The sequence below is a fragment of the Dipodomys merriami genome, unplaced genomic scaffold, assembly GCF_024711535.1.
Source record: "Dipodomys merriami isolate MVZ:Mamm:240054 unplaced genomic scaffold, mDipMer1.0.p SCAF_2, whole genome shotgun sequence".
NCBI lineage: Eukaryota > Metazoa > Chordata > Mammalia > Rodentia > Heteromyidae > Dipodomys > Dipodomys merriami.
The window spans coordinates 18,846,833-18,864,601 of NW_027203381.1; the positions used below are offsets into that span (position 1 = coordinate 18,846,833).

Genomic DNA, 17,769 nt, shown 5'->3' on the forward strand with positions numbered 1-17,769 from the left:
TTTCAGTGAATAATATGTGAGGTCAGATCACCATGCCAACTAGCGGCCTCGTTAATGCTGATGCCGTGGAGTATTTAAATACTGTAGTACGTTTCTCAACGCCAGCCGCTTTCGAATCGTGGAAGACCTGAGGTCCCTTTGCCTGACCAATGCCTTCCCAATTCCAAGCAGTAACCTCCAGCGAGCAACACCTTTCTGGGCAACCCTCGGATTTAAACTCTCCGACCCTAAGCACTGGGAGAGCTAGCAAGGCTTTCAAGGGCGCAGAAACAGGCCCCGCATGCAAATGAGTGCCCTAGGCGGGTCTGCTCGCTGAGTAACCTTCCCGCGCCGGGAGGCGGGGTGGCGGGTGGCCGAGGTCTTCCGGACCCGGGAGGAAACCTGCCGGCGGCGCGCAGGCGAGCCCCCCTCCGCGCCCCCCTTCCCTCCTCCCTTCCCCCGCCAGGATGCGGCCCCTAGCAGCTCGTCAGCCAGCCAAATGCATTCCAGAGCGGAGCACAAGACACGCTTCTCCAGGCAGTCCTAGAAACCGGAGCCCGGAGAGGGAGAGGGCGGGAGCGAGCGCGCGCGGCCGCCGCTGAGGTCACACTCGCGCCGCCTCCCGCCCTCGGCCGCCCGGCTGTTCCCTCCAGCGAGCACTTCCCGGGGCCTCGGTCCAGTCCGGTGTGGATGTCTTTTGCCCGGAGACAGCGTTCTCCTCCCCTTTCCCTGGGCCAGGGCCTTCACAACAAAACGAATGAATGAAGCGCGGGGCCGTGGCGCGCCGGGCGGCCGCGGCCAGCTCCGCTGGGTCGGAATCGGGCCGCCAACCGGCTCGCCCCGCTCCAAAACACCCGCGGCGAAGCCCTCGCGGCGCTCCCGCTGCTCCCCATTTCTCCTGCGTTCCGCCCGGGTCTCAGTCGATTCGGGGAACTTCTCGCGCCCCCCCTTCCCCATTGATCCCCCAGGGCAGACTCGGGAGGGGGTGGCGGTGTGTGTGTGTGTGTGGGGGGGGGGAGAAATAGCTTTTAGAAACCCGATCTGTTGTTTGCGAAACACAATCGCTTTTTTTTTTTTTTTAAAGCGACAGGGTGTCTAGACGGCCACGTGACGAGGCCGGAGCCGGGCGCGCCACTGCGCAGTGGAACCAGCCGAGCCGAGGGCCGGGCGGGGGGGGGGGGGGGGGGAGGGCGGGGAGGAGGCGGCGGCGGCGGGGGAGGGGAGGGGGAGGAAGGGGGAGGGAAGGGGGCGGAGGCGGGAGGCCTTGCGGGAGGCGGCGAGCCCTGGGCGCACTCGCCTGCTGCTCGGCGCACGGTGGATCTGTCCCCGAGCCGCGCCAGCCGAGCCAGCCGGGCGCCGTGCTGGGTCCGCTCGCCGCGCCAGAGAGAGCTGCCCGAGACGGAGCCAGCCCGCCGGCGCCGAGCCGCCCTCAGCGCCAGAGCCCCTGAGAGCGGCGCGGCGAGCCCCCGGCGGCGGCAGAAGGACCCGAGCGTCAGGAGAGGGCGGACGGGGGACAAGGAGGCTCCCGAGAGCGACGAGGAGAGTCTTGGAGGAGGAGGCGGCGAGAGGACACCCGGGCCTCCTGCCTACCGCAGCCGAGTCGGGGCGGGCAGCTCATGCGGGGCGCCCCGGCGGCCAGCTGCGATCAGGGAAGGGGGCACCAGCGGCTCCCCCGCTAGCGAGTCGCTTGTGCCCGGGGGAGGGGGGCGAGAGCGCGCGCCCCGCCGGGGGCCAGCCACCGCGCCGCCCTCCTCGGCGCTGTCAGCCCCGCGGGGCGCAGCCGCCGCTGCCGCCGCCGCCGCCGCCGCAGCAGCAGCATCTTCGGTCCCCGCGTCCCCACCAGCGCCGAGGAAGTCCCCGCCGAAGCTCTGGACCCCTGGGAGCGCAGAAGGAAAGACCAGAGACTCCCCCTAAAACTCTGATGCGCAGGATCGAAGCAGCCTACCCAAAGCTTTCTGTGGATTAAAACAAAAATAAGATTCTTTTTTTTTTCTGGCAAAAGAAGACCAGCGAGGCTCTGCAAGGGAAGGAAAGGGGGGTGTAACTCGTGGATACGTCTTTTTTCTTCCACCCCCTCAAACATCTTGTTCCACTTTGTAAACATTTTCTTTCCTTTTTTTCTTTTTTAAACCCGGGCTCCAGCTGGACGCCCCCAGACCTCCGAGGTGCGAGGGGGGGCTTTTCATTTGGGGCTTTGCAGATTTGGCTTTTAGGTTTTGAGAGAGCCTCCTTATTTCGCCAGACGTCTCATGCGGGGTGAAGTCCACTCGGCCCCCTCCCCCGAGTCTTCGTGTGCACGGAATTCGAGGAGATCCGGTTACTAAGGATATAGAGGGAAAAAAAATAAATCGTGTGCCTTTTTTTTTAATTGCCTGCTTCTCCCCACCCCCAAATTAAGTTGGTTAGCAAGGGGGAAAGAGGCTTTTTTCCTCCCTCCAGCAACCCAGCCGAACGCCTTTCGGTCTTTGCCCCGGCGGATCTTCCATGTAGGAAGCTGAGGCTGGCGAGCCCGACATTTGGGAGCCACTGCGGGGGAGCCTCTTTTTGGGGAGGCGCCGACTGGGGCAGGCTCGGCCGCCCCCAGGGAAGCGGCGGCCGCGTTCCTCCGGGGCGCGCCGGGGCCCGAGAGCCGCGCAGGGCGCGGGCCGCGCGGGGTGGGGCAGCCGGAGCGCAGGCCCCCGAGCCCCGGCGGGCGCCCCCGGGCCCCCGCGCGCGCCCCGGCCTCCGAGAGACTGGCGCATGCCACGGAGCGCCCCTCGGGCCGCCGCCGCTCCTGCCCGGGCCCCTGCTGTTGCTGCTGTCGCCTGCGCCTGCTGCCCCAACTCGGCGCCCGACTTCTTCATGGTGTGCGGAGGTCATGTTCGCTCCTTAGCCGGCAAACGACTTTTCTCCTCGCCTCCTCGCCCCGCATGTTCAGGACCAAACGATCTGCGCTCGTCCGGCGTCTCTGGAGGAGCCGTGCGCCCGGCGGCGAGGACGAGGAGGAGGGCACAGGGGGAGGCGGAGGAGGAGGCGAGCTGCGGGGAGAAGGGGCGACGGACGGCCGGGCGCATGGGGCCGGTGGCGGCGGCGGCGCGGGCAGGGCTGGCTGCTGCCTGGGCAAGGCGGTCCGAGGTGCCAAAGGTCACCACCATCCCCACCCCACAGCCGCGGGCGCCGGTGCGGCCGGGGGCGCGGAGGCTGATCTGAAAGCGCTCACGCACTCAGTGCTCAAGAAACTGAAGGAGCGGCAGCTGGAGCTGCTGCTCCAGGCCGTGGAGTCCCGCGGCGGTACGCGCACCGCGTGCCTCCTGCTGCCCGGCCGCCTGGACTGCAAGCTGGGCCCGGGGGCGCCCGCCAGCGCGCAGCCCGCGCAGCCGCCTTCGTCCTATTCGCTCCCCCTCCTGCTGTGCAAAGTGTTCAGGTGGCCGGATCTCAGGCATTCCTCGGAAGTCAAGAGGCTGTGTTGCTGTGAATCTTACGGGAAAATCAACCCCGAGCTGGTGTGCTGCAACCCCCATCACCTTAGCCGACTCTGCGAACTAGGTAAGAGGTTCTGTGCCCACCTTTCCTCCCCCTCCCCCTCCCCCGGTGCGGAAGTGCTGGGGGGGGAGGCCCCTGCGTTGCCACCCTTCCTGGGGTGAGCGGTCCCCCCCAGGAGACGTGGGGGGGGCAAATCCAGAAGAGCGACCAGGGAAATCTCGAAGGGCATTCCTTGGGGGTTCCCCGTTCCTAGGCTTTTCTCTGTCTCCGCGAAGTGGGGAGAGATCATGGGCGCTGTTCCTGTGCACTCACTGTACAGACACGAGGCAAGGAATTAGATGCTTGGTTTCCTGGTCATCAAGGGGGTGCAGGGGAAAGTGTGGAGGGGGGTCATGTTTTCTCCATACCTGGAAAGGCGTTGAGGTGTGTGGCCGAGTTGGACCCAGTCCAAGCCCGCCAAGGAAGGCTGGGAGAAACGAGCCATAAAAGCTGGAAAAAGTGTCCCCCTTGAGTGAATCCAGAGTGTCATACCGGGCACAAATGGCCCCGACACTGCCCTGGCCTCGCAGCTTTGGAGTTTGGGCGCAGAGTTGAGATGGGAGGCGAACTTAGCATCTCAGCCAGCCTCGGGGTGAAAAGGAAGGACAGCCTGGAGAAGTTGCGTGCTCCCTACATGTTTTACACTGTAGGCTGAAGACTGGTTGACTTCCCCCACCCCCCCTTCCAGGGCCGCGGTGACGTTGGCTGCCCCTTAATTGCGCGGGGACCCGGGCTTCTTGCGTGGGACCCCGAGTCCCCTGCCTACCCTTTTCATCACCCTTCCCCGCGACGTCCTCTCTCGGCTTCTTTCTGCACCCAGTGGGAGGTGCAGCTGGGTCTCTGCAGGGTCCCCCAAGTTCACCAGCACGCACGGGGGCACCGCTCCCAGATGAGCTGGGAGAAAGGGGAGTCCCGTGTTCCCCGCACGGGGTGGGGGCGGGGGCGGCGGAGGTGATTGCACTTAGGGGCGGGCCGGGGCGGGGGAGGGCGAGGAGGGGGGCGTCCTGAGAGTTCCAGGACGTGAATGGGGCACAGTTGCCCCCCACCCCGTCAACTGTGAAGTGCGCCGCTCGGGTCCAGCCGCTCGGGTCCAGCCGCGACCAAAGCCGGTGGTTTCCAGCCGGGCCCGCCGAGCGCGGCGGCGGCGGCGGCGGCCGCAGACGTGGAGGAGCGGAGCGCCGAGGCTGGCGCCAGGCGGCCTCTTTTGTTTATCTGACAGCTAAATATCAAGGCAATCACCGCCTCGCGGCCCTGCCTCCAACCCCCACAGCTAAGACAAACAGTTGGGCTAAAAGGATGCCTGTGTTATCATAAGTTTCTATCTCTCTTTCTCATGGCTCAGCCTTTATATTCTCTTACTTTTTTAATTCCAGAGTCTCCTCCCCCTCCTTACTCCAGATACCCGATGGATTTTCTCAAACCAACTGGTGAGTAGATGGTTTTCGAAGTATCTTTCCTGTCTTAAGCTGGAACTCCGAATCCCTAAAACTGAGGGTGGTGGTGTCCAGGGAGGTGCTCAGCTCACACAAATTCTTTATAGGGTTTCTGTATTAGAAGTTTAGATTGTTGTTGTTGTTGTCTGGACTTTTTTCTTCTTCCCAGAGACGTTTCTTCGATATGCTTTTACATTTTGTTCCTTTTTGTAGTTTGCACTCTGACCAAACTTAGCTCAGCTTTTAACACAGAGGTTTTAATCCCCATAGTAGTCTGGAGAACCAAACAGGACAGGCTGATGGACTTGGGGATGAGTAAAAGGAAGAGAAGACAGTTTCAGAGGGTTCAGGAGAGGCTTTGGTTTGGAGGAAGACACTGGAATATTTGAGATGTCTGGGAACAAGGAAGGAGTAGGTTCCCAGTTAGCCCTTTCCTGGGATTTTCTCAGAATTCTTGGTAGGGACCATGAAAGTTTCCAGCACTTCTTGCTTGCCTGTTGCTTTGTCACCGAATGGAATGGGGCCAGGGTAAAAGCCCATTTGAGACTGGCACCAGCCTGGTTGTGGTTGTCTGCATTCAACTTTGGAGCTGGCTGTGCCAGGGGACAGCGTCAACAGATCCGATTGGGGGTGACAGCAGGGACAAGTCCTGGTTTCTTGGAGCCCCTTCCTCCAGTGGGAGAGTCATTTGCTGAAAGTACAGATTGTAACTTGCTTTGTTTTTGGGGTGTGTATTTGTGTATGCTTGAATGTTGGGCCTACAAAAAAATGCGATGCTGTGACATTTCTATTTTGCCAAGGTTCTGGGAGAGGGGAAAAGTGAAGGGTTGGGCACCATTTAGCTCCTGGAATTCTACAAGTCCTTCCGCCTCATGAGTTTTGGCTGTTGGGCCTTTCCCCCCACTAATTAAAAGTTTTGCTGGGCGTTGTCATAAATTAAATACTTTAATGAACATGTAACCGAAGCCCATGCTGTGCAGCCAGCCCTCCCTGGACAGGACGCCACCAGCTCACTCAGGTTGGGAAGGCGTTCCTGCTTGCCTGGTGCCTGGCTAATAAGTGGCCTGCAGAGCATGTGATATTTTGCTTTCGATTTACAAAACACCAGATAAATGGTCATTAATGAGAAGATAACTAACTCTGTATTTGTAACAAATGTTAACTGGAATTACCCACCAACCTCTGTTTCCCCAAAGAATGGAACTTGCCAGCATTTTTGGCTTAGAAAAAAGTAGAATTCTTTGAGGTTAGTTTTCTTAATGAGTATCTCTGTGCTTTATTTTCTTCTTTCTGTATTCTTCAAATTTAAGGAGGTTGCCATTAAAAGAAAAGTCCCAGAGATAAAGTATAGCATAAAAGTCCCTTCAAAACTTACACCCCACCTCCCCCCACAAAACAACAACATTGAAAAGGACCAAATTATCTTGGTTTTGCTGTAGAAATATTAGAATAAGTCTGTTCATAAAGTCTGTCCATAGGATTTAAACAGTCATTCTGGCAGGCCAGGACCTCATTTTTTTAGGTGAGGGGAGTGATGTATTTATTCATTAGCAAGTGTTGACATTAGGTAGCAAGATGTGTGTAAAGAGAGAAGCCACAAAGACAGGAATGTGCCATTTCCAAGGGGAGAAACGGTCTCCAGATCAGCCAATAGGAAGTGATTATCCTGCCAATCGGAAACGCAAACAGCTGGTTACTCACCCCGAATGTTTTGTTTAAATAAAACAACAACAAAAGGAAAAAAACCAGGCTCTGTTTGGTAGGAACACGGGGGTAGTAACAGATGAAGCCCCCTTGAGAGGAATGGTCAGGACACAGGCAAGGCAGCCAGGTCTGAGGCTGCCAGGGGTATGGGACTGGGCTGGGACTGGTTTTGCTGGCTGCTGTGGCCAAGGTTGTTGTGGTTAATTAAGCACACATACGGGAGAGGAACTGTCTCAGGTTTTTCTCCACCTAGAGTATGGAATAGTGTTAGGTTTGGGAATTCAGATCATCCAGTTCCGTTCTTACGTTTCTAAGCCTTGGTTGAAGTTGTAGTGTTGGATTAGGTGAGAGAAACATAAGGGCTTTGTAATGGACAGTTGTTAAAATCTGGAATCCATTCTGTGAAGTCCTCAGCTTGGGAAGACTGGTACCCCAGAGTTGGAGCCTGTGGAGGTACTGGGGGGCTAAAATGATGGTAAGGTTGCTTAACTGCAGCCTCTGGCAGGGTCTGAACTTTACCCACCTAGTTCTGTGTGGTCCCAAACCATCAGAGTGGTCTTGAAAAGGCATGTTCATGGACCTGAACTTTGAGACAAGTGGCTGTAGCTTGTGGTTCTTGAAAGTCAGAATTTGCTGTTCCGCAGGTGGGCATCCTTGGGGGTTTAGCTTCCTGGGTGCTCTGTGGACTATTTAGGAAGTTTGAGTATCCAGGCTTGCTATGGAGAGGAGCTCCAAGTGGTCTCTCTTTATGCTTGGGCTGGGGAAGCCAGGGGGCCAGTGCCACAGTGTTTTTTAAAATTTTTCCTTCCTTCCTTCCTTCCTTCCTTCCTTCCTTCCTTTTTATGTGTTAGTCCTAGGACTTGAACTCAGGGCCTAGCATTCCACCACTTGAGTCACAGCTTTACTTTAGGCTTATTGGTGGATGATTGGAGATAAGTCTCATGAACTTTTCTGTCCAGACAGGCTATCCTTAGATATCAGCCTCCTGAGTAGCTAGGACTAAGGGCATAAGCTACTGATGCCTGACCTGTGCCATAGACTTTTAAAATCTGGCTACTGGAGCCAAGATCTGGCCTTGCCTTTCCTCTTAACTTGTCTTTACTTTTCCAGAGATGAGGAAAGAGTTTGATTAGATCATGGGTTTGTTCCATTTAATGATAGGGGATTTCTGAGTAGTACTGCTGTCTGGATCTGGGCGCCTTTGATTCTGAGTTAGGTGGACTCCTGGGGGTGGAGTTGTGGCGTATTGTTGGTGGGAATGGGATGGTTGTGAGCATAAACTCCAACAATACTTAGGGAATTCAGAACTAAGTTAGTGAACTTTCTCACCTCTCTTCTGTCTTCTCCCATCAAGGTCAATAGCTTCCTGGCTAGGTAGGAGGCTGAGACTTTATCATCCATTCTGTATGGCTCAAGTTTTCATGGTTTACTTGCTATCTTGTTCTGTTGGAATCCTGGGAGAAGGGTCAAATCCTTTCCTCCCTCAGAACTTGGCACTTTTCTGGTGCTTGATAATTTGGAGTGCTTGGTGAGAGCCAAGAATGGCCCAGTGTTACTAAATGCCTGGCAAGTCTGGGCTCTGGGTAGCAGAAGGCACAGGTAGAAGGCAAGAGACCCTGGTTTTAGGGTTCTGATCTCTTTGTAGAGCTTTCCTAAGAGGTGGAGGTTTGTCAGTCCCTGCCTGCAATCCAAGGGTAGCTTGAAGCCGGTCTTCGTGTTGGGAACTAGCTTATCCAAGTGACCTCCAGAGAAAAGGGTTGGAACTTGGTAGCCTGCCTGGAGATGACCCTGGGATAGGAGCTGGACTATTGGGGACATCCTGGCTCACTGGGTGGCCCATTGAGCTAGTCAGTGGCACCTCAGTTTACCTGGATGCATGTGAAACAGGTATGCTCCACTGCTTCACCGGGGTGGTAGGTAGAGAGGCCTAATTAACGTGTGTAAATGCCTCCTGAGATCAAAGGCCCTACAGAAGGGCAGAGCACATTTCATAAAAACACTTGTGGTTGCAGGAGGAGCTGGCTCACCTTTGATGTAAGACAGGCTAACTCCCTGACTGTGGTCTCCCGGCTCTGCCTGGAGAGGCCAGCCTTTTCCTTTGAAACACACCTTGCTCCTGGCATTTAGTCAGCCAGAGCTGGGGGTGGGGTGGGGATGGCCTTGGGTAAGTCATGTTTAATGTGAGGTGTCTTCTGTTTGGAGTTGAGTGGGATAGGACTGTCTCTAGAAAATAGTGAGGGCCAGCAGAGTAGTTTAGAAAGTGCAGGGTATACACCCTTTAACAAGGAACTCCATTTCCTGCCTCCCCCTATTGTTTTCTATTTGATTAAGTGTATCCTGTCAAGCTGTATATTCCTGTTAGGAATTATACTGTACCCTGACAAAATGAGATTGCATACATAGTCTTCTACTCTTCTCTGCTGCCACTTGTCCCTGTCCTTCCCCTGTTCTGTCTGTATCTGTGGGTGTATGTGTGTTCATGCCTACATGAACACATGTGCATGACTGTACTGGAACTCAGGGCCAGCGTGGCTCTTTCTTAGCCTTTTTGCTCAAGGCTGGTGCTCTACCCCTTGAGCTACACCTCCACTTGTAGATTTTTGTTGGTTCATTTGAGGATAAGAGTCTGTGGGACATTTTTGCCTAAGTCGGCTTTGAGCCAAGATTGAGGATCTCAGCCTCCTGAGGAGCTAGGATTATGGGTGTGAGCTAATGGTGCCTGCTACAATCCCCTGTTCTTTTGGGGGAGTTTTTGGATAGGGTGTTAGAGATGGAACCCAAGATCTCATCTATGCTAGGCAAGTGCTATACCACTAAGCTACACCTCCCAGCCCTGGAGAGTACTTGAAAAGTTATTCTTCCAATTAGGGAGAAAACTTGAGAGAGAAATAAGGTCTTGATTTTAGAGAGAACCTCATGAGAGTAGACTCTCAAGAGCTAAAGGGGCCATGTGTAGGACAGGCTTGGTCCCCTTACCCTTGTTAGAAACGGAGGCATCATGCTCCTTTGCCTTCCAAGGTCTCCCCTGGGCTACTTCTGGGCTGCCCTTTGGTTTGACCATCTATCTGCTGGTGCAGCCTAGAGGACTCCAGTTGGAAACTGGTAAAACACACTCAGGGACATTTGCTAGTGGCCTGGTGACCTGGAGTGGGATAACTGGAGTCTTCATGAACCAACTTGAAACTTGGCAGGGAAGCACCATTTCTGAGCTGGGCTTTCTACAGGGACTTTGACATTAGCAATGATGCATGACACTTACAGGGTCTTGTATGTTCCATGTGTTCCATGGGATTAGTTACTTGTGGTTCTTGGGCATAATTTTTGGTTGTAATTGCTTGGAGGACGGTTGTAGATAGTCTGTCTCTTTCCCAGCTGCAGTTATCCTCATTAACATTGAGGTCACTGCTGAGCACCTTAGGGTGACTAAGATATAGAAAAGGACAATTAGAAGAGGTTGAGGGGCTGGGAAGGTGGCTCAGTGGTAGAGCGCTTGCCTTGCATGCATGCATGAGGCCCTGGGTTCAATTCCTCAGCACCACATAAGCAGAAAAAGCCAGAAGTGGTGCTGTGGCTCCAGTGGTAGAGTGCTAGCCTTGAGCTGAAGAGCTGAGTGAGGGACAGCATCCAGACCCAGAGTTCAGGCCCCACAACCAGCCAAAAAAAAAGAAGAGGTTGAAGCTGTAGGAACTGGAGGCAAATCACCTCTACTTTGGGGTCTTGCTTAGAAGATTCTGTCTGGGTATAGTAGTATTGGCCTACATAGGGAGGAAAAGAAAGCTCTGAAGAATTGGGAGTGCCTTTCAAGTGGACATCCCCTCATGTATACCTGTGGCAGACACAACCTCAGCCTCCTACGTAGCCAGGAAGCTGTTGACCTTGATGGGAGAAGACGGAAGAGAGTTGAGAAAGTTCACATCAACCTTCTTTGACCTTGGGAAGCACCTGGTGTCCTCAATGGGGGACTTGTAATATAGGAGAAATTCCAGTCAGTCTGTTTGGGCCTGACTTGACTAATGATTAAACTGACTGCCTGGAGCCCAGACGGGTGACAAGGTGCTGTGGTCTGCCTTAGGATGGGCTGCGAAGCCCAGCAGACCATTAATAATCAGCCTGGAGGCTGCAAGTCAGCCTTTTGGAATGTGTGGTCTCTTTTCATGATGTTTAGAATGTGCATAAAGATGAGTCTTGGGTGTTTTTATTTGTGTATTTATGTATTTCTCTCTTCTTTCTGCATCTGCAGCAGACTGTCCAGATGCTGTGCCTTCCTCCGTTGAAACAGGGGGAACGAATTATCTGGCCCCTGGGGGGCTTTCAGGTAAGCAACTTTCTCTTATTTTCTTGGCAAGTCCAAAGTTTCTGGCAGTTGTGTGAAACTGAAGGAATTGGGGGTGCTTTCTGCCACACCAGCAGGTCTGGAATTCATTCTTCTTTTTTTTAGTATCTTAAACTGGGTACATTGGGGTAACTGGTGCCCTTCCACTCATCCTTTGGTCCTTTATGCATCAGAGGCCCAGGCTTGACCAGGGACGGGGAAACTAGTGCCAGCTGGGGTGGGAGCTGGTTTTGTGTAAGAAGTGTTTCATGGTTATTTGAAACACTCTCCTGGCTTAAGACTTCCATTTGGTACTTTGGTGTCACAAACGTACCTGTTCAAGCTGTTTTTGTTGCTGCTTCTTTGCATGGGTATCTTGAAGGGATGGGCCCACTTTCAGAGAACTTCTTGAGAACACAACCCAAGTATAAAGTAGATATCAGTAGGCCTTGATGCTTCCCTGTAAATCCTGATTCTGAGTGTGGGATTTTTGTAACCCATGGCTTGGGGAGAGACAGACCAGTGGAAGTAGGTACTGCATGCAGATAGGTGGCACAGGAAGAAAGTCAAGATTGGAGAAGTTGAATTAGGGAGAGCCCATTCACGGTTGTTTCCCCACTCCCGGCCCCTGGAAGACATTTCTTCCGGTTTCTTCCACCTACCATGTCATGATTTGTTAAAGCAGGAGGAAAAGTAACCTGGGAAAATTCCAATAGAATTCTGAGAACACTTTGGGCTGTTGGTGTAAGATCATGGTGTCACAGCTTAAATGGAGGCTATAAAATTTGTGATGCATCCTTTTTTATTTTTAATGAGGTGTGCCCTCTTTTGTGGACTGACCCCCCCCTCAGTCCCGTGTGTTGGTTTCAGGTATCTCCCAGGCTCTCCCCTCCAGGAATTGAACTTGCTTAAGAAGGTCTGTGGGGAGACCCTTGTTTGTTTTGATTTCAGTGCATATATACTCTGACTGCTATGTGAGACCAAGGGTATTGTTTACTCAAAGCTTTTAATGAGAACTGAGCAGGAAAAGAGGGAGGGTCCCCAAGAGGGAGGGGGCAGAGGGGAGGGATAGAGGAAGACACAGGCACACAGCCCTGAGCACATTCCGACTTTTCTGGTTTCTAACCTGAGTGACTTGAGAAGAACCACCATGGAGGAAAAAGGGTCTGAGCAAAATAACACTGAGAATGTTGTTAGATGGTTTTATTTTTTAAACTTTGGGTGTGTAGAGAGGGGCCCTGGCCCCTCCAAACCACATGAAACAAGCAAGGAAGTGGTAGCTTTTTTGAAAGGGGCATTGGGGAGGGTTTGTCTTATTGATAACATCTTGTCTGTCTCCTCTGCCGGAAATGACGACACATCAGACTAAGCCAGCTTCCTTGCCCAGACTCAGGAGCCAAAACAGCATGACCTGTGCAGCTCTCCTGTGCTCTCCAGCCCTCCTCCAGTCCTAGAAAGAAACTGGGGGTGATGTGGTTGCTGACAGTTGCAGCCTCTTAGATGAATAGGAAAGAATGGCATGTTCCTGAGGGATGGTGTGGTTTAGTAAAACAGCAAAAAGCAAGAAAAGGGGGAGGGGGGCTCCACATGAAAGAGCATTTGTTTTGAATTTTAGCTCTTGATTTACTAATTCCCAAGGCATCAAAGTTGGAACTCTTTCTTCTCTCCGGGCCTAGTTGGAGCCGTGTATTAATGATGTGCTGTGGGGGGAGGTTGTAGAAACTAGCTTTTGGGTTGGTGCCAAGGGTTTGAGAGAGTCTGGAGGAGAGTCAGTGGGCATGGAGAAGACCTAGGGCTCTTGTGTCTGCAGTATGACTTCCCACCCACCCAAAGGTGATTGTGTGAGCCTGGGCAGAAGGGCTTCTAAATTGCAGGCAGCCCAGACCTCTTCTAGAAGTTGATGTTTGGAACCTGGAGCGCAGGAGTGGGGTGGGGTGGGGGTCTGGTTTGCACAGGGTGAGGCCGTGAGGCTACTGGACACTGGAAGGGGGGAGCTTGGTGGATGCTAGGGTGGGGTGGGGAGCAGGGAAAACACCCACAAGGGGTTTCTTCTCCCTCCTCCCCCTTGAAATAACCTCATGGAGTCTTTTTCACAGGCCCTGTGTGCTGTTTTCCTTCCTGTCCTGCCCTGGCTGAGAGAGGCTTTAATGAATGGGGCTCAGTTTAGGGTGGGAGGAAGGTCGGCAGCGGCAGCCAGGCCTTGATTCTTTTGGCAAGGGAAGAAGGGAAAGAGAAAACAGCGAATGTGAAAATGTGGTGGGGGTGGAGTATGCTCAAAGCCCCCCCCCTAAAATGCAGGGGTGACTCCAAGGCTGGCCCTTCCCTTTCCTGCCAGCCAGGAGGAAGGGGAGTGGGCGGGAGGAGCCCTGGGAGCCTGGCTGCTGGCTACAGGTTGGAATTCCAGCCTTGCAGCTTCGTCCAAGGGGGGTGGGGGGGACAACAGGCCCTGTCCTTGGGGACTTGCTGTGAAACACCCCACCCTTGCAAGTTTCCTCAGTCTGGGAAAATGGGACATTTTTAGAAGGCAATGACTTGGTTCCAGGAGATTGTACTTTCATTTCTGACAGCCGGCTCTCTGAGACAGATGGATTGCTCCATACACTTGTGTGTGTGTGTGTGTGTGTGTGTGTGTGTGCGCGTGCACGTGTGCACACGCTCGTTCGTGTTTTCTTGCGTGTACGCGCACACACTGCATGCATTGTGAACCTACAGATAGGCCTATGGGTAGACACCAAAAGCATGTGAATATGTGAATGCCTGCAGGCATGCTCTGGAGGATGGGCTGAGACCCTGTCCTATGAATGTATGGGGTCAGTTAACATCAGCACAGCTTCTCCATGGGGCTCTGGCCTGGTTACGTGTGTCTGGGTGTGGGGTTGGAATTTGTGGGTTAGTTCTATACTGTGATGTGACAGTATTGTGATTTGTTCAGCCCTCTGGGCACCAGTGTCTTTGAAATGGCTTGTAAATCCAGACCAGGCCCTTGCTTGGACACAAATATGTCATGTTTCAGGTCTCTCTTGGCAAGGGTCTAATGTAGCCCGGAAGCTTCCAGGTTCAGTGGTGGAAGTGGCAAGAATTTATTTGCTCCATTGTGTGGTTGGGAATGAGAAGCTTATGCTGCTGGGAGCTGTCATTTTTCTGGTTTAGATAGTGGTTAGTCTAGGTTGCTCAGCTGCACATCCATCCTCCAATAAGTAGCTTACTTGAAATAGCAATGTCTGGTACTGGCTGGGCTTCAGCCATGTAGACCTCCAGTCAGATCAGGATTGGAGGCCAGCAGCCATTTGTAGTTGACTTAAACTTCAATAGAGGGATTTCTGTGGATTCCAGGGAGGGACACAGCACTGGAGATGGGAGGACACTTGTCTTGGGGAGATTGAGAGAACCCCATCTCTTGACTAGTCACTCTTGGCAACATAGGGTGGCCAACTCCTTTGCTCAAGATCCGTGGATAGACTTTGGTTCTCAGGTTTGGGGTGCAAGCATCTTTGAGTCATCACTTCATCGTTTCATGGACAAGTCCAATTCCTCTTTGATTGATCTCTGTTGGCATCTGCCATAGTGGATCTTAAAGTAGTCTTTGAAAATACTTCTGTAATCTGAAAATGCCACCCTGGCTCAGTCCATGGCCGAATGGGGCTCAAACCAAGTAGCTTTAGGAAAGATTGTTACACCCTGTAAGGAAAGTTACCCAGCTGCATGTGAACAATGTGTTGTCTAGGAACGTGCCTCCTACTGTGCTTTCTGTCTCCTTCCCCTGTCTGGAAACAAGTAGCCTCTCTAGCTGTGTCAGGGAATGGTGAGGGACCAAAATAACTTATCCAGGTGGCCTCTAGCGCAAGCTCGTGGGGGTCAACACCAAAAGCCTGAGTGAGCTTCCCACCAGTCCCCTCCCCGGAAGTCACTGTGGGAAATGACAGCCTGAGGCTCTGGGGACAGTGCATCTCCCTAAATCCTGCCAGCCCAATGGCTCAAGGCTAAGGAGGGCTCACCTTGCCCTGTGTGTACCACACCCTGGTATGGACTGGTCCAGCACTGCAGCAGGCTGTTTGTTGCTGCTGACTTCTATACCTGAGGTCATATGCTTGCTTCTGGAGAAGGACTCAAACTGTCTTATGGGCTGGGTGCTGGTGGTTCACGGCTGTAATCCTAGCTACTCAGGAAGCTGAGATCTGAGTATCAAGGTTCAAAGCCAGCCAGGTAGGAGAGTCCATAAGACACTTATCTCCAGTTAACCACCAGAAAGTTGGAAGTGGCACTGTGGCTTAAGTGGAAGAGTGCTTGCTTTGAGCTGAAGAGCTGAGGGACAGTGTCCAGGCTGAGTTCAAACCCCACAACCAACAAAAAAAAATGTTTTATGGGGGGCTGGGGATGTGGCTTAGTGTTAGAGTTCTTGCTAGTATGTGTGAAACCCCAGGTTCCATTTATCAGTACCACATCAACAGAAAAAGCTGGAAGTGGTGCTGTGGCTCAAGTGGTAGAGCACTAGCCTTAAGCAAAAGTTGCTGAGGGACAGTGCCCAGGCCGAGTTCAAGCTCCAGGACTGGCAAAAAAAAAGAAAGAAAGAAAGAAAGAAAATGTCTGAGAAAGAATTAGGCATTTGGTTAGGTGTTAAATGCAGGGTCTCTGGAGCAAATCTGGTCTGCTATTACTTCCAGACTGCTGGGCTGCTTGTGTATCCTGTCCCCAGACAAGTCTGGCCATCAAGCAGAGAGGCTTGGGAAAGGACAGGCACCTAGTGGTATGGCTCTTGGCTAGTCTAGTGTATACTGACTCCGTCTCTTTCCTACTAGGGCTTTTTCTTATCAGAGTTATGGGCTCTAGACATCTAAATCAAGGGCACCTCTATGGCAGTGGGCAGTGAAAAGGAAGGAAACACTAGAGGATTCATGATCAATTTCATGATCAAGAGGCTTCCTTTGCTTTTTTTGTTATTGTTTTTTGCAGTATGATGATGGCCAGACTGGTCTTTGTATTTCCTTCAGTCAAGGCCTTGAACTTGCAATAATACCTTTTTTTGTTTGGCCAGCCCTTAATAACACCTTTAAGATAAGCAGAGAGAAAGGTGTAGGGTGCTGATTGCAAGACTTCCTTGCACAATGGAATCGCTTGGGATTGAGACTGTCTCCTCAAAGAAGAATCTTGCTTGGTTGTAGAAGTGGTGATCACCCATGTGCTCTTCTGCTTCGCTTTGCTGTTGTAAATGACATTGCAAAAGGGACCAAGGAACCTGTTTCCTGTGGAACCAGATAAGTGATGATAGTTTCCTGCGGTTCTAAATGTACTGATGGTACATACATTTCATACTGTGTGTATTTTGTTTCTGTGGTTTTTGTTTTTTTTTTGGTCGGTCATGGGGCTTGAACTCTGGGCTTGGGCGCTGTCCCAGCGCTCTTCAGCTCAAGGCTAGTGCTCTACTTCTTGAGCCACAGCGCCACTTCCGGTTTTCTAGTGGTTTATTGGAGGTAAGAGTCTCACGGACTTTCCTGCCTGGGCTGGCTTTGAACCTCAATCCTCAGATCTCAGCCTCCTGAGTAGCTAGGATTATAGGTGTGAGCCACCAGCGCCCGGCCATACTGTGTATATTTTACTACCAATCCCCCACCCCCCAAAATAACAAATTCTGACCCATGGTAGTTTTAAATACATCCTTGAGGTCTCCACTGGTGGCTGGAGAAGCAGGCCACGAGCCTGTGTTTTACCCAAACAAGCAGGTGCATCTCAATGTTGAGTTCTTCAACCTCCCCTTTCCAAGCATTTGCAGAACAGGAAGCAGGAAGTATCTTCTGGTTTGTTCCTCAAGCTTGACCTTTTAGCCAGGGGAAGTGAGTGTCCTTGTTCCCACTTTGTCACTGATGCTGTATCCTCTTGGCCTGCCCAGCCCAGGGATAGTGAGCCAGGGCAGTGTAAGGGATCCCAATGCTGGGTGACCCAAACCCTCTCAGGGCTACTCGAGCCCCCCAAGCCCCTGCCCTGGTCCATGGGGTGGCTCCATTGCTTTCTGGGGCAGCAGGGATTGCCCTGGGTGCCCTCCCTTAGCAGGAGCCTGTGAAAGGATACTGTAAGTGCAGCCACTGGGAGGTCACCACTGGCCCTAGCATCTTTCTCGCTGGGGATTGAATGGCTGGCCCAGCATCTGGCTGCCTGCCTACTGTCACACGGAGGCTTCCTCTCAGGCTATTTTCAGCGGGAAGATATTATTAACTGCTGAGGCACAGCCCTCAATTTAGTGGCTAACACACCAAGAAAGCCACATTGACTTGACTGCAGCTACCCTGTACGCACACACATTGGCTCATGTGGGGGGAGGGGCAGCACATCCTTGGCACCTTTTTCTTCTCTCTATGGGGGTCACCTTGAGGATCCTACTTCTTGGCCCAGTTCCTGGGGAATTTGCCATTGTAGGTTTGATGCCTGCTTTAGAGAGAAGCTGGCTCTGTGTGTAGTGGGTGTATGCATGTGCATGCTTGCGTGAGCGCTCTGGTAATAGGACTTGAACTGGAGTCCTTGTACTCCTAACAACTTTGCTGAAGGCTGCTTGAAGTGGTGACACCTCTACTTCTAGCATTTTGCTGGTTAATTGGATAGAAGAGTCTCATATTTGTCTGCCTGGGCTGGCAGACCTCAAGAAGGCTTTTTTGGGGGGCGGAGGGGAGGGATCCGGTCATGGGGACTGAACTCTGGGCCTGGGCGCTGTCCCTCAGCTCTTCAGCTCAAGGCTAGTTTTCTACCACTTGAGCCACAGCGCCACTTCCAGCTTTTTTCTTTTTGCTTATGTGGTACTGAGGAATTGAATCCAGGGGCCTCATGCATGCAAGGCAAGCGCTCTACCACTGA

At 52.9% G+C, this 17,769-nt stretch overlaps 1 protein-coding gene across 2 annotated transcripts in view; it reads left to right on the top strand.

Annotated features, from left to right (window-relative positions):
- Positions 1-1,270: 1,270 nt before the first annotated feature.
- Positions 1,271-17,769, top strand: part of Smad7 (SMAD family member 7) — a 30,696-nt gene continuing 14,197 nt past the window's right edge. The window contains exons 1-3 of one of the 2 annotated variants that reach the window (XM_070029182.1): positions 1,271-3,504; positions 4,854-4,907; positions 10,858-10,932. In XM_070029182.1, coding sequence (XP_069885283.1) covers positions 2,889-3,504; positions 4,854-4,907; positions 10,858-10,932 — 745 coding nt within the window. In that variant the 5' untranslated portion in view covers positions 1,271-2,888. The remainder of the gene's footprint in view (positions 3,505-4,853; positions 4,908-10,857; positions 10,933-17,769) is intronic. The other variant, XM_070029183.1, reaches the window with a different exon arrangement.